We start from the raw sequence: 27931 nt of genomic DNA, 5'->3' as shown, positions 1-27931 counted from the left end.
AGATAGAGTGGAATTCCTGGTACAGAGTGCACTTATCCTGTGATAGGGAGTGGGAGGGGTAGGGGAAAGCCTAGTGGGTGTGGCTTTGCGTGGCGTCCGTGATGACGTCACATAAACGTCAACCGTACCCAACAGCCCCTTCGGCTGAGCTAGTGCCAGAGGCAGCCACGTCTGGTGAGGAAGCTTGCCCTTTGCGCGCCTGAGGTAAAAGCGATGGGAGCACTAAGTAGTCGGATGCCCTGGAACAGAGGGGGGCGTGCCCCAGAGGAGCCAGGTGCCCCTGAGGGGGAGGAGGAGGCTGAGGAGGTAGCAGTGGCAGCGATAGAGGAAGAGGAGGAGAGTGAAGAGGCGATACCCAGCACTAGTCAAGGGGGCCACAAGCGGAAGACAGGCCCAGGAGGGCAGCTCACAAAAGCGCCCCGCGGGAAGCGAGCAAAAGACAGTTTAGGGTCCGTTTATGAGGCACTTTTTCTGAGAGGAGAAGGGAGTGACGTGCAGATCCGTGCCCTGGGGCAGGAGTGGAACCTGCACAAGGTCAACTTGTGCCAGTCAGGATACTTTGCTAGCATGTTCAGTGGTGCTTGGCGTGAGACAACCATGACTACTGTAGAGTTGCAGATGCCTGACGAGAACATTGATTGTGAGGCGCTGCATGAGGCTTTAGGTTCCCTGTACCGAGACTCTGTGCTCATCCCACCCGGTCGAGTGGTCCCCATGCTGGCCGCAGCCAGCATGCTGCAGCTGGACACGCTGATTCAGCAGTGCAGAGAGATCATGAAGGACACCGTCAATGATCAGACCGTGTGCAGCTACTACTACTCTGCTGAGAGCTACGGACTCCAGAACATCAGGGCCATGTGTCTTCAGTGGCTGCTGGACAACCTGATGACCCAGCATAGTGAGGAGTTATTGAGAGAAGTTAGCCCGGATCTCATGAAAGAGGTCATTGCCTCTTCGGAGCTCTTCGTGATGGAGGTAGAGATGGATGTGTACACCACGCTGAAAAAGTGGATGTTCCTGCAGCTGCAGCCGACATGGAGAGGCCCCCACAGAGACCTACTGCCTGACGCCGACTCGTGGTTTGCTGGCTCCAGGCAGGAGTCAGAGGGCACCCCTTTCCTGGAGACCGAGCAGGGCAGAGCCTTCGTGCCAGTGTTCCAGCAGCTGCGGCTTGCCTACATAATCTGCGACCTGCCATCAGCACGCGTCATCGACCAGGATGCGCTGATCCCTGCCACGTGGCTGACCCCAGTGTACAAAGAGCAGTGGCTTGCCCTCCTCCGGGCTGAGCAGACCAGAGAGCTCGGGCCCACAGATGTCTACGTGTCCGACCTCCAGAGGACCAGCATGCGGTGCGGGGGCCGGCTCTTCAGGGATGAGGAGTGCAGCTGGCGGTGGGCAGGCTTCAACTTCGGCTGGGACTTGGTGGTGTGCTATGCCAACCGGCGCATCATTTTCAAGCGCAGTGCGCTGAACAAGTCTTGCGGTCTTGGGGTCAGCTTACTCTGGCAGAGAAAGGTCGCGTTCCGCCTGCGCCTGGCCTCCTTGGACAGGGCTGGAAGAGCCATTCTCCGGAGGGAGACAGAATACCAGGTGCTTTCCCTGGGAAAGGATGAAGAGCTAGAGGTAGTCAATCTGGAGAACGAAGATGTGGTTTTCCCCATATATGTGACCTGTAATTTCCTGTACCTCCCCAGAGAGGGGCATTTTCCTGAGTGAGGACCCCTGAAAACAAAATCTCAGAGAGGTGAGCAGCTCTTTTCCTGGGGTCAGGGGCGACCAGCTTTGTCCAGATGCCAGCTCCTTCTGCGGGACCAACGGGACTTGCCCACCTCTGGTGGCCCAGTTCTGTCAGTGTCTTTGTTGAACTGTAGCCCATGATATTTGAGATTGTTTACCTGAGCCTATGAAGAGGAGAAACTTTAAAGCCCCCCTCCCCCAACACCTTTATAACTTATTTGTGCTGTTAAGGTGGCAACTTGTCCTCCTGGTTTACCATCCATCAGTGCCCCCTCCCATCATTTCTGCAAAGTCAAAGACCAGTTGACTTTAGAGAGAACCTGTGAACCTACCTACTCTACTACTGTTAGTGAAACTCTTTTAAAATATGCATTTCCTTTAGTGTGATTAAATGAATGTTAAAGAAACAGTTTGGTTTCTCTTTCAGTTCGTGTGTTTGGAGCCACTCTGCCTCACTCTACCATTACCACTAGCATCCTTTGGATGCTAGATCCTTTGGATCTACCACCACTACCGCTAGCATCCTTTGGATTGCTTCCCTTGCCCCATTTCTTGCCACTGAGTGTCATACTTGGTTTCCATGATATCTCACTATGTGAACACACCCAGGCTACACTGATGATCTTCTCTTTATTGGTTGTTCCTCAATATTCTCAGGTTAGTTGACTTTATATCATATCTTGATGTTAGTTAGACCTTATTTTGACTTTCCTAGCATTTTAACCCTAGAAAGACATTTCAAATCTTATACAACCCTATATTGGGGATGGAGTGGAAGACAGCAGATTGATTCTATGAGGACATCTCCGTACTAGATAGAGTTTTTTCTGTGGCATACAGTCATGAATTATTTATGCACCAGAAAGCACTCTTTACGCACGTTGATGGCCTTTGCCCTTCAGAAACATTTAACGTTCGAACTGTACTTGGAAAGACTCTTTCCTGCTTAAAAACAGGTCTGGTGACCTCTGGAAAGGAATGCTTTTGAATTATAATGGGAATTATTTGGCATCTGGAAGTGGGATCAAAAGACAAGACGTTCACACTAGTAATCAAAAGGGTAAGATAAAAAGTGTTTTTGTCACAAAAGGAGAAGCACACTAGTCACGATTTGAATTTGTTGGTTTCTGATTACTGTTAACTTGCAAATTGTCACCATCCCATTCCCTCCCTCAATGAAATGTTATTTTGAGGTCAAAGAATGGAAAACTCTATTTAAGAATCCATACAAATAATAAATACATGCTTGGAAAGAGTGTGATAAATTAATAGATGAACAAAAAAAATTAGTCACCAGATTTAATGTTTTACTTGGTTGAAATCAGAATTTTCCTTACCGGTGGTTTGTTTCTCTTCCCAATTAGATTTTATCTGTTGTCATTCAGTGAACAAATTACTTTTGACTTCATTCATTCATTCTTTTTTACTCTTTAAGGAGATTTGAAAGGCTTCATTATCACAAACCCACATACTAGTATTAGAGTAATATTTACATGACAGTTAGTTATAAGAAATGGTTCAATCAGGAAGCTGCTGTTGCATCCTTCGATGTTTGCCCTTAGTTTTGCATCCCCCTACCCTTTCTCGTGTTCCCTTATATTCCGTATACCTAACCAACTACAAACAATAGACTTCATTTTATTTATTTTTTTAAATAACTGGGGAGCAGAGTAAGTCATGATTCAGTTGAAAGGTAAAAAGTATTTTTTTTTTCAGTAAAAATTTCACTTTCTTTATATAAACTCTCTAAGCAATCTGAGATTACTTTTTCTTGAGCTGAATGCCAAGATGCCATTTCATCTAAACAGAGGTATCCTCACTTGGGAAATTCAGAGACTACTTAGCTACAAATATACCTTGACTGAAAGATCTGCTTTTGTTTTCCTACCCAATTAGCTTTAAATCCTTAAATTGCTTGTTGCTGTTTACAGTAGAAAGATGTTCAATAATGCACAGTGACAGCTGAAATACACTCATTTAAACATTTAAACTCTCACAAACCCTGACTTGCCATTTGCCAGTTTGGGCAATTTATCCAATACCTGTCTCTAGTTTTTCACTTTTTTTTTTTTTCTTTTCTTTTTGACTGCTCAGGATGAGGAAGAAAGTGTTTCCCACATTGATACTCATTTTGTTAGCCTCTTCGTAAAGGCATGGGGAGATGGGGAGGCAGCACAAAATGTATAGTCATGGTAATGCTACAGGAAACCATCAAGCTAAATAACAGCAAACTAAACGCCACACTAAAAGAGATGTACCCCTATGGGATACCACATGGTCCTTGACAATGATGAGGATTTATCCCTGTCTCTGTCTTTCCCTCTCTGTATGTCTGCCGCTCTCTCTGTCATCCCCTATCTCTCTCTATTATGTCTGTCTGCATCCCTGTCTAATTTCTATCTACCTCTGTCTTTGTCTACCTCAGTCTCTGTCTCTGACTGCCTCTTTGTCACTCTCTGTCTCTGTCTTACTGTCCATATCTTTCTGTTTCTCTCTGACAATCTGTTTGTGTCTGGGTCTCTATGTTTCTGTCTCTGTCTCTGTATTTCTCCAGTGCTTCTGTATCTGTATCTCTCCGTGTCTCTTTCTCCATCTGTCTGTCTTTGTCTTTCCCTTTCTGTCCCATCTGTCTCTGTCTTTCTCCCCAGCCCCCCCCCCCCTCCGCCCCAACCTTGTTTCTCTCTGACTCTCTCTCCATCACTATCTCTATATGTGTGTTGTCTTTCAGTGTGCCTCTGTCTTTCTCTGTCTCTCGGTCTGTCTGTCTCTGTCTTTCTATCTGTGTCAATCAGCCTCTGCCTGTCTCCCTGTCTCTGTCTGCAACCATCATTCTTTGCCTTAGTTTGAATGTGTGTCTCTTTGTCCCTTGTCTGTGCCTGGCTTCCTCTGCCTCCCTGTCTCTGTCTCCATCTACTTCTACCTGTCTCTGTCTGCCCCTTTCTGTGTATCCCTTTCTACCTGTCTCTATTGGGGGAGGAGGTATAATATCTGAGTCTGTCCATCTGTTGGGCTTTCTCAGCCTGCCTGACCAGCTATCTCTGCTTTTCTGTCAGGCTGTCTTGTCTCTGGCTGTTTCTGCATCTGGCTCTGTTGCACGTTTTGATAGTCCATCTCTGCTTCTGCCTGTCTTAAGGAGACAGGAATGAAATGTTACTACAGTTCGGTAGACAAACCCTCTTCTGTCATCTTCCCTTCCAGTGGTGTCCTGGAGATAGATGCCGTAAGAAGATAAGGTTAGCATTCGTGTGCAAAGACACAAGAGACTTAAATAAACAATGACTTATGAAGGAGAAAGCAGTGCCCCAGGGATGTAAGTGGGATGGACACAGGCAGCAGACCAGTGTAAATTATGCTACTGTGGAAAGGGTCTATATATAAACAGCACAAAGATGACATTGGAATTTTAATGAAAGATAAGGCATGTGCTGGAAAAAGAAAACCATCTTTTTAAGAGGAAAATAAAAAGAAGAGGGAGTGTCTAGCCACAAGGTCTACAGGAAGGTACTTGCCAAGTCTCAGCCACAGAATTTGGACATGAACCTGCCTGATGAGAGTTAAAATAGCAAAATTCACCTATTTTATATAAGCACATCACATAAGGTTAATCATGTGATTAAACTTAAACTTTTGAATTGGAGTCAGCAAACACACACACATTGAAATAAGGGGACTGAAGCAGGGCCCAAGGTTCTTATGTCATCACCTGTTCAGCTAGTAACATGACTCCTAAGACATTCATATACATATATATACACATTTATATTTTATGAGCCCACATGAGGTTCCACCCTTTCCTTGTCCACTCAGCTACCTGGGCCTTGATGCCCTTCCCTTTATTCAAGATAGACCTCTTGAAAGGGGTGTGTCATCTGCCCCCTGTTCTAAGGTTTACTTGCTTGACTCCAGGCACCATCCATGTGTCATAGACTCTCAAATTCATAGCCCATGCACAGACCTCTTCTTTGAATCCAGACCTATAGCCAACAGTCTTCCCCACCACTTGGAAATCTCAAAGGTGGTGCAATCTACAAAGGAACAAAATAGAACTCATGGTCCAGGCAACCAATTTTAATCTAAATGTAGCTTCCTTCCTCATTTGAGTAAATAAATAGAAAGACACTGATGCTGGTAAGGAGATAATAACCAGGATGTTAGCTGAAACTTATACTTCCTCAAGTGTTTGTGTTTCAGAAGTAAAATTTGTCTATTCATGACATTCTAAAGAAAGGTGGCAATTTTTTTTCTAGTATGTAAGAGAACTGAAATTTACCTCATTTAATTAGACAATAACCAGTTGATATATGAACAGTCTTCGGGAATAATTTGTTCTAACAGTGCAGATGAAAGTTTGGTTTAGTCTGTGAACACATTTTCCATGTCAGTTGCTATGATTAGATTCTTAGATCAGACACCAAAGGATAAATTTCACTCCACATTGTAGCAACATTCAACTATCAAACTTGGTTTAAAGACTAGCAGGGTAATAACATGCAGTGGATGGAACAAAAACTATCTGGGCAAATTCAAGGTAAGATTTGAATACCCAAAAGATCCTTAATTCTCTGAGAAGTATTCATCACATAAACACACTGCATTACATTGGTGATGTCTGTCAATTATTTAAAAAAATAAAAATAGTACATGGTGATGGCAAAAATAGGAATCTACAAGCAGCTGATGGTTTTGATTAGCATGTTTGTAGTACATGGGATTTTATGAAGAATGGTGACTCTAAGTGAATTAAAATCGTCCAAGCAGTCACAAAGAGCGTGTTTTGGGTGAAGGCAAGTGGCTGAGTATGGTCCACCACAGGTGAGGAGACTTCCTGTAGAGGTATATTCTTTAAACTGGTAGCCCCTAGTCATATGTGATTAGTTAAATTGATTAAAATTAAATAAAACTGAAAATTCAGTCTCACTAGCAGCATTTGAAGTGCTCAATGGCTACATGTAAACCCGTGGCTACTATACTCTGTGCAGCGCAGATATGGAACATTTCTATCAGTGCAGAGAATTCTATTAGATAGTGCTGTTCTATAATCAGTCATTCCAAGTAAAATTTACATTTCTTTCTACCTCTGAATACATAGGTTGCCTGGATAACCTATGTGGGGGTGGGTGATGTTTGTGGGGATGGGGAGGAGTTAGAAAAACGGACATACAGAATGGTCACATTTGGATTTACAGGGTCTCATCAGGGTCTTACTCGTCTCACTGTGCTTACTGAGATGTTATGCAGGCTGGGGACAGGGCTTGAGGAAGGTTGGTAGCCACCCAAAGGGACCGTTTGTTCTGAAACCCTGTGCTTTGGAGTGTGAAGAATTTGGGTCTTATCTTCTGTGGCCCATACAGCATCTGACCTGGTGGTCAGGCCATGATCTCAAACTCATTGTCCAAAACTCAACCTTTGCTTTCTTTCTCCCATTCCACTATCATGAATATCTATTTTCAATATATTTTATGGTTGGTCTTTTACTGTTCATATTGTTAATATCTCCACCAGTAGACCAGCCCTCTTCTCAGTCTCTAGGCCTTGAAATTGCTGGTTAAAAGGATACAGAATAAATGTCTTTGTAAACTGAAAATTATGTTCGAAGTAATAGCATGTGGGGTTATTGTAGTAAATACATTTGAGTCTTCTGTTTTGCTTTGTCATCAAGTTTAATGTGATATGATATTTCGATGCCTCCCAGCTAAAGACCAGCAGGAACACATTTGTAGTTGAACAATTTGAGTTTATTATTCTTTGCAGTGAAGGCGAACACACACAGTGAAGGAACTGTGGGCCACACAAGTACGTGGGTGATAGAAAAGGGATGTTAAAAGATTTGGGCTTGGGACTTCCCTGCTGGTCCGGCAGATGAGACTTTGCCTTCCAAAGTAGGTGGTGTGCCAATCAAAAAGTGGGCCAAAGAACTAAACAGACATTTCTCCAAAGAAGACATACAGATGGCTAACAAACACATGAAAAGATGCTCAACATCACTCATTCTCAGAGAAATGCAAATCAAAACCACAGTGAGGTACCATTACACGCCAGTCAGGATGGCTGCTATCCAAAAGTCTACAGGCAATAAATGCTGGAGAGGGTGTGGAGAAAAGGGAGCCCTCTTACACTGTTGGTGGGAATGCAAACTAGTACAGCCACTATGGAGAACAGTGTGGAGATTTCTTAAAAACCTGGAAATAGAACTGCCATATGACCCAGCAATCCCACTTCTGGGCATACACACTGAGGAAACCAGATCTGAAAGAGACACGTGCACCCCAGTGTTCATCGCAGCACTGTTTATAATAGGCAGGACATGGAAGCAACCTAGATGCCCATCAGCAGACGAATGGATAAGGAAGCTGTGATACATATACACCATGGAATATTACTCAGCTGTTAAAAAGAATTCATTTGAACCAGTTCTAATGAGATGGATGAAACTGGAGCCCATTATACAGAGTGAAGTAAGCCAGAAAGATAAAGAACATTACAGCATACTAACACATATATATGGAATTTAGAAAGATGGTAACGACAACCCTATATGCAAAACAGAAAAAGAGACACAGAAGTAAAGAACAGACTTTTGAACTATGTGGGAGAAGGTGAGGGTGGGATGTTTTGAAAGAACAGCATGTATATTATCTATGGTGAAACAGATCACCAGCCCAGGTGGGATGCGTGAGACAAGTGCTCGGGCCTGGTGCACTGGGAAGACCCAGAGGAATCGGGTGGAGAGGGAGGTGGGAGGAGGGATCGGGATGGGGAATACGTGTAAATCTATGGCTGATTCATATCAATGTATGACAAAACCCACTGAAAAAAAATAAATAAATAAAGGGGGAAAAAAAAAAACAAAACAAAGTAGGTGGTGTGGGTTCGCTCCCTGGTTGGGGAAACTAAGGTCCCACGTGTCTTGTGGCCAAAAACCAAAACATAAAAGGGAAAAAAAAAAAAAACAGAAGCAATATGGTAACAAATTCAATAAAGACTAAATAAAGGGACCACATCAAAAGAAAAATTAAAGAAAGAAAGAGGTGGTCTTGTTTTATGATTTGTGTGAGGTTTTAAAGAAGCAGAGTTTTGATCGGGATTGGATACTGTCAGGAAGACAGGGTATTCCTATGACAGTACCTTAATAAACCTTCTGTATAGAGAGACTAGATTAGAGTGAGGTGAAAGCTGCAATTGCAGAAAGCAAACAAAGAAACAAAGAAAGCAAAAGGGAAAACAAAACCCCCAAACTAGCAGTCACTCATACTAGCTAGGAGAGGGATATATGGTGATTTGTACAGTGATTTTGCTTTTGTCTGTGCTTAGAGAAAAAAAAAATCATGAAGGGGCCTTTGTTTTGTCTCACTTTATCATGATCTCAGAGTGACGAGATCTCATGATCTCAACTGAAGTTGGCATTCCCTGAGATTTTTTTCAATGTCTAATGGGAGAATAACATGTCCTAGCCTGGATGTCAAGAGATATTTTTTAGTACCCACTTTTAGCCACAAGCCATTAATCCATGTTATCTAGATTATCAACATTGCTCTGATTTTGATGATCAGGAATTTGTTTAGAGAATGTACTCTGCAGTAGGACATGGGTTGGTCTCTCCTGCTCCTTTTGCAGTAGAATGCATCACTGAATACTCTGGTGTGACATGGACTGTGCAATAGCATTTAAGACTCCAGACAGGATGCATTGGCCAACTGCAAAACAAGTAATCAAACAGAACACAATGATTATTAGTCCTTGAAACAAGACTTGAAGTCAAGGGCTTGGATTATAAAAACCAGGCAATGAATCCAGCTGGTTTCACCTTTGAGCACCACATGACTTTTGTCAGAATCAGACAAGTTTTGGACCACCCTTGCTAGCTATTATTTTCCCTAATGTGAGAATAGCAAGTCACGAAGCCTATATACATAAACTGACTCCTGAATAGGGCGTCAGTGTGTGTGTGTGTGTGTGTGTGTGTGTGTGTGTGTGTGTTAGACGCTCAGTCATGTCTGACTCTTTGCAACCCCATGGACCATATAGCCCATGAGGCTCCTCTGTCCACGGGATTCTTCAGGCAAGAATCCTGGAGTGGGTTGCCATTCCCTTCTCCAGGGGATCTTCCCGACCCAGGGACTGAACCTGGGTCTCCCGCATTGCCATCTGAGCCAACAGAGAAACCCTCCCTTGTGAGTTTTTAAAAGAAATTGGTTTGACTGTTACTGGTTAATCCCCTCTCCCTAACCCCCCCTCCCCCACCCATTTCTGGGAAATAAGATCTGCTGGAATGTTTAGTTTAACATATCACAAACTCTCTAGCAATTATCCTGAACACACAAGATAAGTTAGCATATGCCATATGGGTGTTATATAAGATGTTACATAACAAATAGTACCTCACTGTATTGCCTCTATCAGGAAAATAAGCTTCATTGATCACGACTAGAGAAAGCCGATTTTGTGTTCCTCAAGGTAAGTGATGTATTTAGCAGAACTTCTCTTGTGTGGCTCAGCTGGTAAAGAATCCACCTGCGGTGCAGGAGACCTGGGTTTGATCCCTGGGTTGGGAAGATCCCCTGGAGAAGGGAAAGGCTACCCACTCCAGTATTCTGGCCTGGAGAATTCCATGGACTGTATAGTCCATGGGGTCCCAAAGAGTCGGACACGACTGAGTGACTTTCACTTTCACTTTCAATCAGTTTCACAAAGCAGGCTGACTATCATGAACAAATGGAATACCATGAGCAAATCTGACTATCAGGGTCAGCGTGGCCCCAATAATGGAGCCTACTCTTGATTGAGTAGGGCTTGCCGACAGGATTATAATGACCTCTGCAGGAGTATTTTGCTGAGATGAGGTCAGTGTCCAGTTTTTAACGTCTGGAGGTTGGGATTAATGCTGTAAGGGAAACTGACAAACAGCATTTGTTTCTTTTGTCAGCAGGGTGTGATGGGGAATGTCAGATGTTTTTCCTTAAGTGGCAGAAGGAGACCACAGGAGTTAAAAAAAATAATAATACAGTAAAAATAAGGGGAGCTCATAGCAATGTGCTGGAAAACATCAGAATGTAATGGTAGGCAATATTATTAGTAAAGGGGGAGGAACAGTTCCTAGAGAATCAGAAAATTAATGTTATTCTGTCGTCTTGGGGAGGAATCTGTCCACTTTCTGAAGTCAGTGACGCCTGGAAGGCTGCTAAGAACCCTCAATTTAAGGTCTTCAGATGGAGTGGATACCCAGTATACAGCAGGATGTGATGGGGAACAACAACTCAAGGATCAACACTCTGGAGTTTTACTGGAGATTTTAGTTGTTAATAGTACCTGGTAAACTTTTTTCTTTCTTTCTTTTGTTAACCTAGGCTCAAGGGCAGATTTTTCGGATGCTTATTTCAGAAGACCGAGGAGTCTCCAGGTTGCAGATCATGTAAAGGCTATTTAGGTGAGTGTTTGGGAGATTTGCTCATATCGGTGTGATAAAGCTGGAAGTGTTGTGTGAGTGCTTTCAAGTCATTACTCTTATCAGCTTGTGAAAATGGTAGAATCCAAAATTGGGGATGAGATTCCCAAGTGTATGGGCTGGCCTCGTGTGAATTAATAAGTAGATAAACTATGAGTCCCAGATGGGGTTGATCTTACAGACATTAAAGTTAATGGTAATATTTGAGGCCATGGAAAACTGTCCAAGGGCTTTACCAATTTTAGTTTTAGCATTCCATATTTATGATGGAACACATTTGCAATATAGAAATGATCTACTTTCTGTTTCTGTTTAATTTTGATAGATTGAGAAAATTATTTCATCTAAGTTTTAAAATTAAGTAATTCAAATTAATTTGGTATGCTACTTTACAAAAACATCTACCATATTCATAATGATTACTTCTTTTCGTATTCCTAATATCTTCTACTTCTCTCTCTCCCTCTTTCTCAATAACTGTTGCTGTACATTTATCAGTTTCTTTTGCATTCCCTAGCAACAAGCTAGGTTTGTTTGAACCTAGTTTGAACCAAGTTTGGTCTGCTTGAACTTCTTTATGGATTTTTGTTTTGTTTTGTTTTCTCTTTAATTTTGGTAAATGTTCCTTCCTTCTACTTTCTTCCATTCATTCTGTTATTCTAATTTCATATTTTGGTTGCTTAGCTCATTAATTTGTGGTCTTTCTTCTTTTCTAATATAAGCATTTGGTGTTATAAATGTCCCTCAAACTACCACTTTGGTGTATTCCACAAGATTTTATAGGTGCTATTTTCATTATCATTTGGTTGTAATATTTCCTAATTTCTATTATGATTAATAATTACTATTTATCCCTTGTTGGTCATATGTATCACTTGATTCTGGTCATATTTCTTTTAAATGTTCCTACCCTAAGTGGTTTGTTTCTGTTTTCCTTTGGGTTATTATTTTTTAACTCAATTGCACTGTGTTCAGAGAGCATGGTTTCTGCTTGAAAATTGCTGACATATGTTTGTGGACTAGTGAATGATCAGCTTCTCTAAATGTTCCATTTGTGCTCTCACAGAATATATATTCTCTAATCTTTGGACCTAGTATTCTATACCTGCTTATTAGAACAAGATTTAATAGGGTTCTTCAAATCTCCCTTATCATTGCTAATAGTTATTGTTTTCTTAATTGATCAGTTACTGAGAGATATACTAAAAGTTCCCACTCTATGGATCTGCCAATTTCAGTGAACTTTTGGCATATGTATATTTGAGCCTTCAGAATTATAATCACAGTAATTAGCCCTGAATCCCTGTTTTTAATCGTTTAAGAGCTGAAAGTCCACGACTGCTTCCTTTTAACCTTTCCATGCCCTGCTCTTTTTAAGGTCATATGGCTCCATTTTGAATTTTTCCCAGTAATCTATTTTGCAGTTGTTTCTGTCATCTTATTTCTGCTTCCTATTGATTGGGAGGTTTTTTTTTTTTTTTTCTTCTTCTATGCTTCCTATGTATTATTCTCTTTTATCTGTTTTCTATTGGATCAATTGAGTTTCTGTCAGATGGACTGAGTGTCCTTTAGTACTGTATTTCCTCTAGTGAGTTGGGAATAATGTATCCTATTTCTATTTGTCGAGTTCACCGGTGATGTTTTATCACGCTCTCCAGAGTTGCCAAGTCAAGTGTGATGCTATGAGTAAAGAGTTGTTCATAGACTGCTTTATGCTTACCCAGTGTTCCTTAGGGCAAAATTCAAGACATCAACAGAATCTATTGGATATCACGGTAAAGATTTAAATCCAGTTGTTTTGATTTGGAGGTGGAAGGGTTGCAGTAGAGCAGGGAAATGACATTTACTGAACAGCTTTAATATTCCAAGCACTTCACATGCATTTTTCTCATTTGACCCTTGCAAACACCATACCTGGTATGCATTCTTATATCCTCATTTGAAATGAGAAAATGAGAATCAGAGAGGTTAAGTAACCTTTCCCTTACATTAGCTAATAATTTGTGGAGTGAATCTAGGTCCCTTTGATAGTAAACTTCAGGGGTTTTCCAATATTCCACATTGTCTTCAAAGGTAGAAACATAAAACGGAGCCACCTGCAGCCTCTCATATTGAATAAGTTAACCTTACGAGGCCCGGGGCTGTGTTCAACTCCAGCAGAGGGACCATTTATCTGTCTCACAACTCAGCTTTTCTTTTTCCCTCAGAATTGCCACTGCCACACAACTGCAGATAATCCATCTTCCATCGATTTTTGCAGAAAAGAGAAAACTTATGTTTTACACCTTTCATGGGTTATATGCCATCACTTGGTCCACCTTTACCTGCTACCTGTTGAAGGCATGCTTCCTTAGAGAGACAGAGAGATGGTCTCTGGTGACTGCAACATGTACAGATACAAGAAGTATATACACAAATAGTGTGCTAAAGTTCTTCAATATTCACAAATACCTATTTCTTGATCACTGTTTTGCCTTCTTCCCAAAAGTTCATCTTAAGTCATTCACCTAACATCCTTGCTTAGCAAACCATTTCCCACCTGCTCACACCACAGACACAGACACAGACACACACACACACAGACACACACACACACACACACACACACATGCACAGGGGGAGGGGGCGAAAAGCCTTGGGTCCCACATCTGCAAAATACGGTAAAAAAAAATTAGAGACAACAGAAAATAATTCTGACATGTAGTAGGTACTCAGTACAGTGGAAATTTGTTCATCATCTTTATGATAACATTGTTGATGAAAATATTGCATTTTTATATACTTTTGCCTCATTGAGACTCACAATGTAATTTTTTTTCCTTCCAACCACCAAACACAATTTGGAAAACTCAAGAGGAGTAGGAAACTCTACTGTATTTACACATATTTTTACTCTTTCTGCTGTCCCCTTTTCCTTTCTAATGTTCCACAATTCCTTCTTTTATCCTTTAATTTCTGTTTCAGGAACTTCCTTTAGTCCTTTTTTCTTTTGAAGTAGGTCTGCTGGCAACAAATTCTCTTAGTTTAGTTTTTCTTCATCTGAGAATGTGTTCATATTTCCCTTTCATTCCTGAAAGTTATTTTTACCAATTATGATTTTCTGGGAAGACAGTTCATTTCTGTCAGCACTTGAGAAATGTTATACCACTTCCTTCAGGCCTCCGTGGCTTCTGATGAAAAACCCACTGAGAGACACTTGGTCTCACAGGTCTCTGAGGCTCTGTTCATCTTTGTTTCCAGTTTATTTTCTCTCTCTTAGTTGGACTGGGTAATTTCTATTGTTCTGACTTTAAGCTCACGGAGTCTTTCCTTTTCCCTCTCCATTTTGCTACTGAATCCATGCACTGAGTTGTTAATTGACTTTCAAAAATTTTTGACTATTGTATTTTTTCAGTTCTAAAGTTTCCATTGGGATCTTCTTTGTATCTTCTATAACTTTGCTGACTCTCCCTATTCTTTCTTCGTTTTTTCAACTGTTAATAATTGCTCATTGAAGCATTTTAATGACAGCTGCTTTGAAATCCTTGTCAGGTAATTCTAATATCTGTGCCATTTTGATGCTGGCATCTGTTGATTGTCTTTCCCATTCAAGTTGAGCTGTTACTGGTTTTTGGCATGATGAGTGATTTTCGGTTTTATCCTTCCTGGACATTTTGGTTGATTTGAGAGTCTGGGTATTATTCAATTCTTCTCTTTTAGCAGACCTCCTCTGACACTGTACCAGCAGGTGAAGGCAGGAGTGGAAGTCCAGGTTCCCCACTTAGGCCTGTGTTTATACGGTGGGGGAGGGAGATGCCTCTGGCACTGCTCCCCATCTGGCCTGCACTGAAAGCGCATGGGATGTGGAGGGCTTGTTACCCCTGGGAAGTTGTATTTATTTCCTATTGTTACAGCAGGCAGGTAGCTAGGTATGAGCAGAGAAATGGGGGGGGGGCAGGGGCCAGGTGGCAGGAAACCATACATCTTGTAAACGGCGGGGGTCCATGGGCAGACAGAGGGAAGCAGGAACCTTCAGACTGAAGGGAAACCACACATTTTGGGTGGTAAGGATCTGAGTAGCAGACAAAGAAAGTTGGGGAAAGGTGGGAATCTCCTGCATCCCAATGGAAACGTTTGCTCGTTTGTGCTCTCGTTACAATAAGATTAGCCTTACAGATAAGAAGTACTCACCATGTACCCGACACATGACACTTCTAATCTAAGCTAAATGGGGACAGAAATCACTCCTCATCTTGGAAAAATGGAGCTGCGATGGAAGTCAAGGAAGTTGACTCCCAAACTCCTCCTTTCCTAGACAATATTCTGCGACTTCACTTGCTTACCCCTCAGAACAGGCTTGCCAATGAGGCCCGGGGCAGCAACTCTTCCACTTGTTCGCCCGCTCTCCCTCTGAGAATGTATCTTTGCTTAAATAAACTTTCACTTTACTTTCTTAACCTCTCTGCTTATGGTAGGGGAAACATGCTGACTGAAACCGCCCACCCTGGCCAGGTACCATAGTAGCCATTCACGTGAGTTATTTTAAGACAGGAGGTCCTATTAAGGAACACGAAACAGATAAACCACCACCAACTGGAAGAGTTCAGGAAAGGTCAAAAGGAGACGCCACATGTCCTACTACCTCCCAGAACCCTCCTCACTGGGATCCATCTTGGCTGAACAACACGTGTGCCACCAGGAAAGACCTCGAGTCAGGATGATTGGCCAGAGACAACCCAGAAACTAATCCCATTGCCATAAAACGTGGCAGAGCAGTTCTCCTGGGTCCCCTTACCCTACTGCTCTCCACCCAGGTGCCCCTTCCCAGTAAAGTCTCTTGCTTTGTCAACATGTGTGTCTCCTTGGACAATTCATTTTCCAGTGTTAGACAAGAGCCCACTCTCGGGTCCTGAAAGGGGTCCCCCTTCCAGCAACAACTGGCAATCACAAAGGGACCCCTGTTTACTGTGGCTGACACCCCGACCACTCAGGGTACTCAAGAACCAGCTCGCATGCTGACGGAGCAGACCCAGCAACCACAACCGGGACCCCTTTGTCCCTGATCTCTTTCCTGAACAATGGCTGGAGTGCCTCGACCAGGTAAGGAACAAGACACTTTATTGACTTCCCTGCCCCTTCCTTTTTTTTTTTTTTTTCTCTTTCTCTCATCCCTCTTTTCAACCCCTCCTATCCTACTTTTCTTTTCTTCTCCCCCAGTACTGGACTCAGGAGTCTGATTGAAGGGCCTCAGCCTGAGCTGAGGATCACAGCTTGATCACCTCCAGTTGGCAGAGAACTCGAATTCTGGTTCTGGTCTGATCTCTGGTTTCTGGTAGGGCTGAGTTCCAGTCCTCCTTTCCTGGAAGCCCAGGAGAAAATTCCCATAGCATCTGGGCATCTGCAGGTGGCAAGACGACGGTAAGGCCACTCCTTCTTTTTTTTTTTTTTTCCCTCATCCCCTCCCAACTTCTAACCATTTATTTTTCTCTCTCCCTCCTTCTCTTTCAACCTGTCCTCTTTCCCTCCCTTTGAAGACCCAAGGTATTTCTGTTTACTCCATCTGTCGATACTCAGACCTGAAGTTTTGAGTCTTTGTGAGAGATTATCTGAGAGACCACGATCTCTCCTCCCCATAAATTGTGGTTTCTGTTCTTGGGGAGATAATCGAGCAATAGGAGCCCTCCATCAGGTGCCCTGTTTCTATAAATTCAGCCGTTTGATTGTTCATTTGGCCGAGTGCTCCAAATGGAAGTGATTGATGGGGCTCAGTATAGTCGCACCTGGTCTTGGGTGAAAGTTAATACCCTGGACGTATGTCTAGGGGTTAATTCACCTTTTGGGGCCAGCCCTACAGCCCCTCTGATTGTGCTTACTGCTGAGCATTTCCTTTGGCTCATGTACAACCAGGTGATCTGAGACCAAGAGAGAGCTTGCAACCTCTCTAGAGTCAGATATTTGACAGAGGAGGCAAAAACATACAATGGAGAAAAGGCACTCTCCTCAACAAGTGGTGCTGGGAAAACCGGTCAGCTGTGTGTAGAAAAATGAAATTAGAACACTTTCTAACACCATACACAAAAATAAACTCAAGATGGATTAAAGACCTAAACGTAAGATCAGAAACTATAAAACTCTCAGAGGAAAACATAGGCAGAACACTCTCTGACATAAATCACAGCAAGATCCTCTAGGACCCACCTCCTAGAGTAATGGAAATAAAAACAAAAATAAACAAATGGGACCTACTTTTGCACAATGAAGGAAACTATAAGCAAGGTGAAAAGACAACCCTCAGAATGAGAGAAGATAATAGCAAATGAAACAACTGACAAAGAATTAATCTCCAGAATATACAAGCACCTCAATACCAGAAAAACAAACAACCCAATCAAAAAGTGGGCAGAAGACCTAAACAGACATTTCTCCAAAGAAGACATGCAGATGGCTAATGAACACATATAAGGAGGCTGAGCATCGCTCATTATTAGAGAAATGCAAATCAACACCACAATGAGGTATCATCTCACAACTGGTCAGAAAGGCCACCATCAAAAAGTCTACAAACAATAAATGCTGGAGAGGATGTGGAGAAAAGGGAACCCTCTTACGCTGTTGGTGGGAGTGCAAACTGATACAACCACTATGGAGAACAGTATGGAGAGTCCTTAAAAAACTAGGAATAAAGCTACCACACAACCCAGCAATCCCACTACTGGGCATAGACCCCGAGGAAACCAAAATTGAAGAAGACACATGTATACCAATGTTCATTGCAGCACTATTTACAATAGCTAGGAGATGGAAGCAACTTAGATGTGCATCAGCAGATGAATGGAAAAGGAAGTTGTGGTACATATACACAATAGAATATTACTCAGTTATGAAAAGGAACTCATTTGAGTCAGTTCTAATGAGGTGGATGAACCTAGAGCCTATTATACAGAGTGAAGTGAGTCAGAAAGAGAAAGACAAATATCGTATATTAACGCACATATATGGAATCTAGAAAGATGGTACCGATGATCCTATGTGCAGGGCAGCAAAGGAAACACAGACGTAAAGAACAAACTTTTGGACTCAGTGGGAGAAGGAGAGGGTGGGATGATTTGAGAGACTAGCTTTGAAACATATACATTACCATACGTAAAACAGATAGCCAGTGGGAGTTTGATGTATGATGCAGGGCACCCAAGGCCGGTGCACTGTGATAACCTGGAGGGATGTGGTGGGGAGGGAGGTGAGAGGAAGGTTCAGCGTAGAGGGGACACATGTATGCCTATGGCCAATTCATACTGATGTATGGCAAAAACCATCACAATATTTTAAGGCAATTATCCTCCAATTAAAATAAATAAATTAATTTAAAAAATAACTATACCACCATCAAAATGGGAAATAAGCCTACTTTCCCTCTAGACACCCCACTGGGTTGTCTTTTGGCCCACTGGGAAGGATATCAACTGGATGGACTAAAAAGGAAAAACTTTTCAAATATTGTGCTCGGTACGGGCCTACCTACTCCCTGGGAGGTGTGGAAAAATGGCCCTAGTCAGAGTCACTTGAATTTAACAGCATTTTGCAGCTCAGTCTATACTGCAAACATGAGGGTAAATACAAGGAGGTTCCCTATGCCCAGGCCTTTATGGCCCTCTACCAGGATTCTGAGAAAAGGAGAAAAGGTAAGCTCAGAGACCCTGATAAATGCCCTTTCAAAGTCCTCTTGGCATGGTCCAAGGTGGAAGACCCCCCATGACCTTCTCCTGACCCCCTCAGTTCTGACAGAGTATGCGGGAAAGGGAAGTTCAGGCAGCCCCAGAAGTTGGGACTTGAGGGAAGGTCACCTACAGCCACCTCAGCTCCGCCTCTTTCCCTCATGGGATTATGATCAGGAGGTAAGCTTTACCCTCCACAGGAGGAAAGGTCAGCCTTGGACAAAAAAAAAAAAAAAAAAACCTGTCCCCTAAGAGAGGTTCCAGATGGGGAAGGGGGAACCACATGAGTTCATGTTCCCTTTTCTATGAAAGATAGTACCCAATGCAGGGAACAATTGAGTTCATATTCTGAAAACCCTCAAAAGTTTAGGGATGAATTTGAATATCTTAGCCTTAACTTCTCCCTCACCTGGAGGGATGTGATGGTCATTCTCACTCTGTGTTGTAATGATGAGGAGAAAGCTAGAATCTTAGGTCAGGCTAGAAAAGTGGCTGATGAACAACAGCGGGTGGGTGGCAACCTGGCCCTTGCAGAAGAGGCAATCCCCTGTACAGAGCCGGATTGGGATCCCAACACAAGGGCAGGAAGGGAATCCCCAAGACACCTCATTACTTGCCTAGTGCAGGGCATTACCCAGGGTGTCCAGAAGGCTGTTAATTAAGATAAAATAAGTATTAAATAAGATGTAACAAGGAGAGAGTGAAAATCCACCCTTTTATTTTTGGGAAGGCTCACAGAGGCCTTTAAAAATTTTACCTAGGCAGGCAGACCTAAAAGGTATTGAGGGAAGAGTCCTGCTGGCCCATTCCTTCATAACCCAGGCAGTCTCGGACACAAGGAGAAAATTGCAAAAACTAGAAAAAGGGCCAGAGACATCGATCTCTGAGCTAGTTGTTGTTGTTTAGTCACTAAGTCGCATCCAACTCTTTTGCAACCCCATGGATTATAACCCGCCAGGCTCCTCTGTCCATGGGATTTCCCATGCAAGAATACTGGAGCATGTTGCCATTCTTCCAAGATCAGGGATCGAACCTAGGTCTCCTGCATTGGCAGGTAGAATTTTTTACCACTGCACCACCTGGGAAGCCCAGTCACACTATACAATTTAAAAAAACAAAAACAAAACAAACAAACAAAACAACCTCTACATATTTTCATGGGAAAAGCTTCAAGACAAATTTGGTGAAATATTTTTAATTTGATTCAATTCATGTAAATGATAATAAGTATACATATTATGCTTTCTATGTACATGATAAGCCAGGAAAATTAATAAAAATTATAAACCAAACTTCATCAATGGTGATTATCTATGGGGAGGGGAGAGGAGTAACTGTGTGTGGAAAGGTGTACCGGGTGAGAAGTGACATGTTTAAGGTGATGTGTCAAACTTTATGCTATACATTTTTTTTAAGTCTTTACAATACGAATAAAGTTGTGGATCAGTTTTTAAAAAATAAAGAGCCCATAGAAAGTTGAAACCCAATAAATAATGAGACATGGATCTGCTACACTGTTTGAATACAGATAGCTGGCTACACATTTTCACTCTGAGTGTGAACTCTGCTGTGTCGTATCATGGAAGAAGTCAGTCTAAGATAAAAAGATATCAGAGAAAAATGACAAATTAATGTATTAAGGCCTTTTTTTCATTTTTTGAACTTGGCGCAAAAACTGCCTCATGACAGTCTCACAAGATACCCGTTTGTGGTACACCACAGTGCTTTATCTTTATCATCTTGGACTTCTCGTCAGCATCTCCCCTCATTAAGCTAGAAACAAGAAAGACTGCCACAACTGGATTAACTTAAATGTACTTCCTTTTTAACCTGGAAGAAGTCACCCCCACTAAATTGGGGCTCTAATTCTCTAAACAGGGAACAAGGCACTTCTTTTCCAAGATCACCCTGAAAGAGAAAAATATTATTTAGAAAGGAACATCCTTCAAAGTGTGGTGCTTTATATAGCAAACATAGAGTCTCAATCCCCTATGTTTGTTCTGTAATATGTTATAAATGCTCTTGTCAGTGTTCCTCACTCAGGAAAAAATCTGCTTTTCTTGACAAAGCATAAATTAATAAAGCTTGATAATAGATTTAGATTTACTAGTGATAATAAAAAGAACTCGATTCAGATTCTTTCCTGAAAGTCTCAGAAACTTAATTATCAATATAGATTTCTATATTTATTTTCATATGACCATGCTACTCCTATCTTCGATCTCCTCCATTTTACTATCTTTACCAGCAAATTCAATTCCCAATTAGAAATGTAGTTTCCTCCTAGAACTTGAGGTCCTTTCCTTGATATTGGACAACTCCCTGGTATTGCAGCATTATCTTATCCAACCATTCTAGCCAAATGCTATGGCGCAATCTATCACCTTAACATCTTTCAGGGTACTGAAATGATTAGTCTGCTACTATTTCTCCCTCTACTTAGTTAACACTTACTATATTGAATAGTTATTGTAAAAGACTAAGCACAGTAAGGAGATAGAAAAAACGGTAAGGCCTCTGCCATCGAGAAATCTGCTGTCCATTTGTGGAAAAAAGAATTATATTGAAATAAGTAATTTAACAGACCATATTGATAAGCAAATACTAACACACACCCACACACCCACACCCACACCCACACACACACACACACACACACACATCATGCGGGGAAAGGAACAGAAGCATGCCTAACTCATGGAAGGCTTTCTGAAGGTGATTTATTAAAAGAAATTTTGGAGTAAGAAACAGATAGAGGAAGTATGTAGGTATTTTAATTCAGAGTTAATAGATGAGGCCAGTGGTTCTGAAACATCTATATGCTTAAGAATGATCGCTTGAAAGGTAGCTAAGCTTAATGGTTAATTAAGGGCTTGAATTGTAGGGGCAGACTTCTCAATATAAAGCCCAATTTTGGTAATGATTAGTTGTAAGAACATGAAGTTGTGACTTTTCTCTAATCCTTATTTTTCATCAGCAGTGAATAGAGAAAAACAGTACTTTTTTGGAGGGGTGAGGGGTAGGGTGGTGGTTACTATGAGGAATAAGTGGGTTAATTTAGAAACAAGAGCTTAAAAGAGTACCCGACCCACCGTAAGCACTTGATAAATCTTAATTATAATCAGTATTATCGGAGCATTTGTTCAAAATGTAAATTTCTTAGATCCCACCCTCAGAGTACTCTGATTCAATAAGTGTAGGACAGTGCCCAGCAATTTGCATTTTTTACCATGCTGCCAGATGGCTGACACAGATGATATGGAAGCACTTTTGATAAAAACTAGGTTAGACAGAAGCAGAATTAAGAATGACAAGTTGTACAGCACGTGTTGCAAATTTCAGTGTTTGCTACCCCTTTGTGTTATAAACCCCTTTGAGTTTATTTAAAAAAATAAATAAATACATATTTGCAAACACTCACAATTTTGCATACAATTTCACCTAACTTATAAGCCTCCTGAAGTTCGTCGATGAGCTCCTAAGAAACTAACAGAAGAGGGAATTTGGGAGGGAGGATTCCCAAAGTTCCTGGTTAAGAGGCCATGAAATACTTCATACCCACAAGGATGGCTACAATCAAAAAGACAAATGGAGTAAAACAAGGTTGGTGAGGATTTTTATTTTATTTTATATTTTATTTTACTTTTTGGCAAGGAACTAGAAATCTCATACATTGGTGGTGGGAATGTAAAATGATGTATCCACTTTGGAAAATGGCTTGGCAGTTCCCCAAAGTGTTAAATGTTAAAAAGTCACCATATGACCCAGCAATTCCACTCCGAATACACTATATCCCCAAGAAAAAGAAAATGTATGTTCCTATAATGGCATTATTCATAACACCCCAAAAGGGGAGACAACGCAAATGTCCATCAACCAATGGGTGGATAAAAAAATGTGGTACATACCTACACAATGGAATATTTGTTAATAAAAAGACGCTTGTTACAACATAGATGAACCTTGAAAACATGCTAAAGAAATCAGTGAAAGAAATCAGTCACAAAAGACCACATACTATATAATTCCATTTATATAAAATACCCTGAATATGCAAATCCTTAATGACAGAAAGTAGATTAGTAGTTGTTACCTAGGGCTAAGGGGAGAGAAAAAGAAGAAAATAAGAGTGACTGCTAGCAGGAAAGGGTTTCTTTTTGTGGTGATGATGAATATGTTATAAATTCCAAGTGTGGTGATGGTTTGCACAACGCTGTGAATATACTAAAAACAATCGAATTTACACTTTAAATGGGTGAATTTTATGGTATGTAAATTATCTCTCAATAGAGATGTTGGGAAAAAAGGAAGAAGCCATGAAACAGATTGATTAGGACAGAGCCCCAGACTAGGGGAAAAAAGGGGATTAAGAGTGAAGAGAGGTTAAAGTGAGAGAACGCAGGCTTGGAAGTCATCTGGATATTGATGACAGGTGAAACGTCAAACGGACTCTTATATAACAGGGCCTGAAAAACTGAGGAATTAAAATAGGGCCCAGAGGGATTCCTACACTTCCTCTGAGGAAAGCCAGAGAAGGCAAAACTACTTGAAAATGGAATAAAATATATAGCATTGTCACAAAAGTCAAGGAGGAATTTTAAGGAGAGGTAATCAGTGGTAATGCCAAAAATCATGATATTAAAAGACTCTACTATTAATCAGATTGAAGTATTTGTCTGTAACTGTGGAATCTTAACCCAAAATTGTTAACAATTTTACTCTCCCTACACATGTACTTAGCTAAGTTTGAAAAAAGAAAAGAGTGATGAAATCTTTTAGCAGTGAAGGTAAATACACAGTATGAGTTTACTTGCTACTACAAAGTAAACACTACTGAACTAAGCCCAAATAGATTATATCCCAAGTGAGCTGATAATACAGAAATTCAGTTACATACCTATGTTTAAACATGTAAAACCCAATTTCAATAGCTTTGAAATTTCAAATCTAATTTGCAACATAATGATGTACAGTAAAATGTAAAAACACATCTTTTTTAAACCACCAAGAAATACCAAACACTGAATTATATTTTAAAATCAGTAGAACTCTGCTTTCAATCTTAGTTATATTTATATAAAAATCAGGCTGCCATGAATTGGATGTACTTACCTGTGTGAGTACTTGGAAAATTAAAAATACACACAAAGAGTTAGCATCTAACACTATCAGATTTCCAAAATACGTGAATTCATAATCTAAAACAAAATACCTATATCTTTAGAAAATAAATCCATTGGATAAACGTAGAAAAATATTTTAAATACACATGATTTGGACATAATATTTTATATTATCCAACTTACTCTTCCTCTCCATTAGGAATTACTGTTTCTAATGAATATATGAGAGTGATTCTGTCATCAACTTTGTAAAAAACTTTAAAAAATATGGCAGAATACAAAAAAAGAAAAAAAAAAACCATGGCCATCATTAAGGTAAATCAGCAACAAAAAATTCATGAATGCTGTGCTCTCACTTTAGACAATGGAGAGGTCCAGGAGACACTACTCAATTGACACTGGCTCCAGCGAGGATCAGTTGAACTTCAGAGGTAGAAAGCGCCACAGAAGATGACTGCAGCCATGTTTTCACAACTTCCAGTGGCCATGTCAGAATAGCTCCCACTGTACCACCACCTCACATCCTCCGGCAAAGAGATGAGCTAGTGGAGGAGGCAAAGAAAGTGTTTTTCAATAGGGGCCGGGAGGAGGAGGTCAAAAGAGGGCAAAGAGAAGCCCAAAAGGATGGAAGGATAGAGAAGCCGGTCCAAGCCTTAGCCCAACAACAGGCTAAAATATTGGCCTTGGTTCACCCTACCACTGTGTGAGGGTCACGGAGAGAGCGAGAAAGAAAAAAGGATCCTAGGGATCCACCACTGAGATGCACCCAGTGTGCCTACTGCAAAGAGGATGGACATTGGAAAGGGGAGTGTCCATATCACCCTAAGGGAAGGCATGTTGAGACCCCTACACCTGCTCTGTCTGTGTTAGTCCTAGGAGACCGGGACTGAGGATGCCCAACGGCTTGAGAACAGCTCCCCGCCCGTCCACCAGAATGGTGAGATCCAGATCACTCCTCTCGACCCTTGTGAACTTCTTTCGGATGGGGGCGGGGGGGCTGCCTTCTCTGTTCTTCCCTTCCGATTAGGACCTTTAGATTCCCTGACTAAAATGGTGACGGGGGTGGACAGAAAATCCCAAAGTCGAAATTTTACTAAGCTCCTCCATTGTAAGGTGGGCGATTGGCAAGGGACCCATCCCTTTTAATACATCCCTGGTTGTCCTGCTCCCCTACTGGGGAGAGACTTACTGTGCTGCCTCCAGACCAGAGTGAGGTGGGGAAAACTAGAAACTGATAACTTCCTTTGTCTGGTGTCTGAACATTTGCAGTCAGACATAGGAAAGGAGGATTCCCTCCCTTTCTCAGATGAGGTCAATCCCCAGGTGTGGGGTGTCTCCAGCCCCCGGGCCAGTCATAAATGTTTCACCAGTGAAGATTCTCCTGAGGCAGATTCCCCTCCACTGGAGAAGACAATGCTCCTTAAAACCAGAAGCTCTTGAGGGACTTGAAACGCTAGTTAACAAATAAATACTGGGATACTGGAATCCTAATCACTTGTGAGTCTTCCTGCAATGCTCCAATCCTGCCTGTTAAGAAGCCAGATGGATCTTATCGACTTATCCAGGATCTAAGAGCAGTTAAAGAGGCTGTGGGTCCCATTGCCCCCATAGTCCCGAACCCATATACCCTCCTATCACAAGTCCCAGGAACTGCTAAGTACCTTTCAGTCTTAGACCTTAAGGATGCTTTCTTTTACATTCCTCTCCATCCTGTGTCCCTAGAGCTCTTTGCCTTTGAGTGGCAGGCCCTGGGAACAAGGCAGGCCATATAACCTTGCTGGACATGACTATCAAAGGGGTTTAGAGACAGGCCCCATATTTTGGGGACTTCCTTGGGGAAAGAACTAAGAGAATTAACCTTAGCAAACAGTAACCTAATACAATATGTCGATGACTTGCTCATAACAAGCCCAGATTTTACCAGCTCTCAAATGGATACTATAAAAACCTTAAATTTTCTTTATGAAAAGGGATATCAGGTATCCCCTAAGAAAGCTGAGATTAGTTTAACCCAAATAAGATACTTAGGATTTATAATTACAGAGGAGGGAAAAAAAAAAAAAAAAAGCTTGACCCTCCAGAGGAAATCCCTCATCTTAAATACCCCTTACCCCCAAACGAGGAAACAGCTTAGGGGATTTTTAAGAATGACTGGATTTTCCTGGATCTGGATTCCTGGTTATGAGAATCTGGCCTGACTCCTGTATGAGAAACTAAGAAGCAAGGAGGATGGGCCACTTGATTGGAATGGAGACCTGCAAGGTTGCCTTTAATGTCCTGAAAGAGGCTGTCAGTATGGCTCCAGATTTAGACCTCCCAAACCTGGAAAAGCCTTTCAGGCTGTATGTCTCTGAGAGAGTAGGAACTGCTCTTGGGATGTTAGGACAAATGGTGGGGCCCGTATTACAGCCTGTGGCCTACCTCTCAAAACAACTAGATGAGGTAGCCAAAGGGTGGCCTGCTTGGCTCGAGGCAGTAGCAGCCACCACTCTTATGGTTAAAGAGGTCTTACAAAAAAACCTCGAATAGCCAAAGCAATCTTGAGAAGGAAGAATGGAACTGGAGGAATCAACCTGCCTGACTTCAGACTATACTACAAAGCCACAGTCATCAAGACAGTATGGTACTGGCACAAAGACAGAAATATAGATCAATGGAACAAAATAGAAAGCCCAGAGATAAATCCACGACACCTTATGGACACCTTATCTTCGACAAAGGAGGCAAGAATATACAATGGAAAAAAGACAACCTCTTTACAAGTGGTGCTGGGAAAACTGGTCAACCACTTGTAAAAGAATGAAACTAGAACACTTTCTAACACCATACACAAAAATAAACTCAAAATGGATTAAAGATCTAAATGTAAGACCAGAAACTATAAAACTCCTAGAGAACATAGGCAAAACACTCTCCGACATAAATCACAGCAGGATCCTCTATGACCCACCTCCCAGAATATTGAAAATAAAAGCAAAAATAAACAAATGGGACCTAATTAAACTTAAAAGCTTTTGCACCACAAAGGAAACTATAAGCAAGGTGAAAAGACAGCCCTCAGAATGGGAGAAAATAATAGCAAACGAAGCAACAGACAAAGGATTAATCTCAGAAATATACAAGCAACTCCTGCAGCTCAATTCCAGAAAAATAAATGACCCAATCAAAAAAATGGGCCAAAGAACTAAACAGACATTTCTCCAAAGAAGACATACAGATGGCTAACAAACACATGAAAAGATGCTCAACATCACTCATTATCAGAGAAATGCAAATCAAAACCACAATGAGGTACCATTACACGCCAGTCAGGATGGCTGCTATCCAAAATCTACAAGCAATAAATGCTGGAGAGGGTGTGGAGAAAAGGGAACCCTCTTACACTGTTGGTGGGAATGCAAACTAGTACAGCCACTATGGAGAACAGTGTGGAGATTCCTTAAAAACCTGGAAATAGAACTGCCATATGACCCAGCAATCCCACTTCTGGGCATACACACTGAGGAAACCAGATCTGAAAGAGACACGTGCACCCCAGTGTTCATCGCAGCACTGTTTATAATAGGCAGGACATGGAAGCAACCTAGATGCCCATCAGCAGACGAATGGATAAGGAAGCTGTGGTACCTATACACCATGGAATATTACTCAGCCATTAAAAAGAATTCATTTGAATCAGTTCTAATGAGATGGATGAAACTGGAGCCCATTATACAGAGTGAAGTAAGCCAGAAAGATAAAGAACATTACAGCATACTAACACATATATATGGAATTTAGAAAGATGGTAATGATAACCCTATATGCAAAACAGAAAAAGAGACACAGAAGTACAGAACAGACTTTTGGACTGTGTGGGACAAGGCGAGGGTGGGATGTTTTGAGAGAACAGCATTGAAACATGGATATTACCAAGGGTGAAACAGATCACCAGC

General features: G+C 41.6%; 2 protein-coding genes and 1 long non-coding RNA gene across 3 annotated transcripts in view; 2 read left to right on the top strand and 1 right to left on the bottom strand.

The window, feature by feature from the left end:
• The first annotated feature begins 213 nt into the window (after positions 1-213).
• LOC122690451 (germ cell-less protein-like 1) lies at positions 214-2147 on the top strand. The gene has a single exon (XM_043897420.1). The coding sequence runs from the start codon at positions 214-216 to the stop codon at positions 1717-1719; it is 1506 nt and encodes a 501-aa protein (XP_043753355.1). The 3' UTR covers positions 1720-2147.
• Positions 2148-10781: 8634 nt separating this feature from the next.
• LOC122689282 lies at positions 10782-16617 on the top strand. The gene is made up of 3 exons (XR_006339789.1): positions 10782-11164; positions 16044-16261; positions 16379-16617. It is a non-coding gene; the product is annotated as an uncharacterized LOC122689282 (long non-coding RNA).
• A 4866-nt stretch (positions 16618-21483) lies between these two features.
• LOC122690450 (zinc finger X-linked protein ZXDB-like) overlaps positions 21484-27931 on the bottom strand; it is a 59503-nt gene continuing 53055 nt past the window's right edge. Inside the window, exon 3 of the mRNA XM_043897419.1 lies at positions 21484-24538. Coding sequence (XP_043753354.1) covers positions 24422-24538 — 117 coding nt within the window. The 3' untranslated portion in view covers positions 21484-24421. The remainder of the gene's footprint in view (positions 24539-27931) is intronic.

This window comes from Cervus elaphus, chromosome X (assembly GCF_910594005.1).
Source record: "Cervus elaphus chromosome X, mCerEla1.1, whole genome shotgun sequence".
Taxonomy (NCBI): Eukaryota; Metazoa; Chordata; class Mammalia; order Artiodactyla; family Cervidae; genus Cervus; species Cervus elaphus.
The sequence above is the reverse complement of the archived record's forward strand: the minus strand, read 5'-3'. Positions and strand labels throughout refer to the sequence as shown.

Bases quoted from the DNA above. Each gene is read 5' to 3' on its own strand.
- LOC122690451 (XM_043897420.1), top strand. From the start codon at position 214: ATGGGAGCACTAAGTAGTCGGATGCCCTGGAACAGAGGGGGGCGTGCC.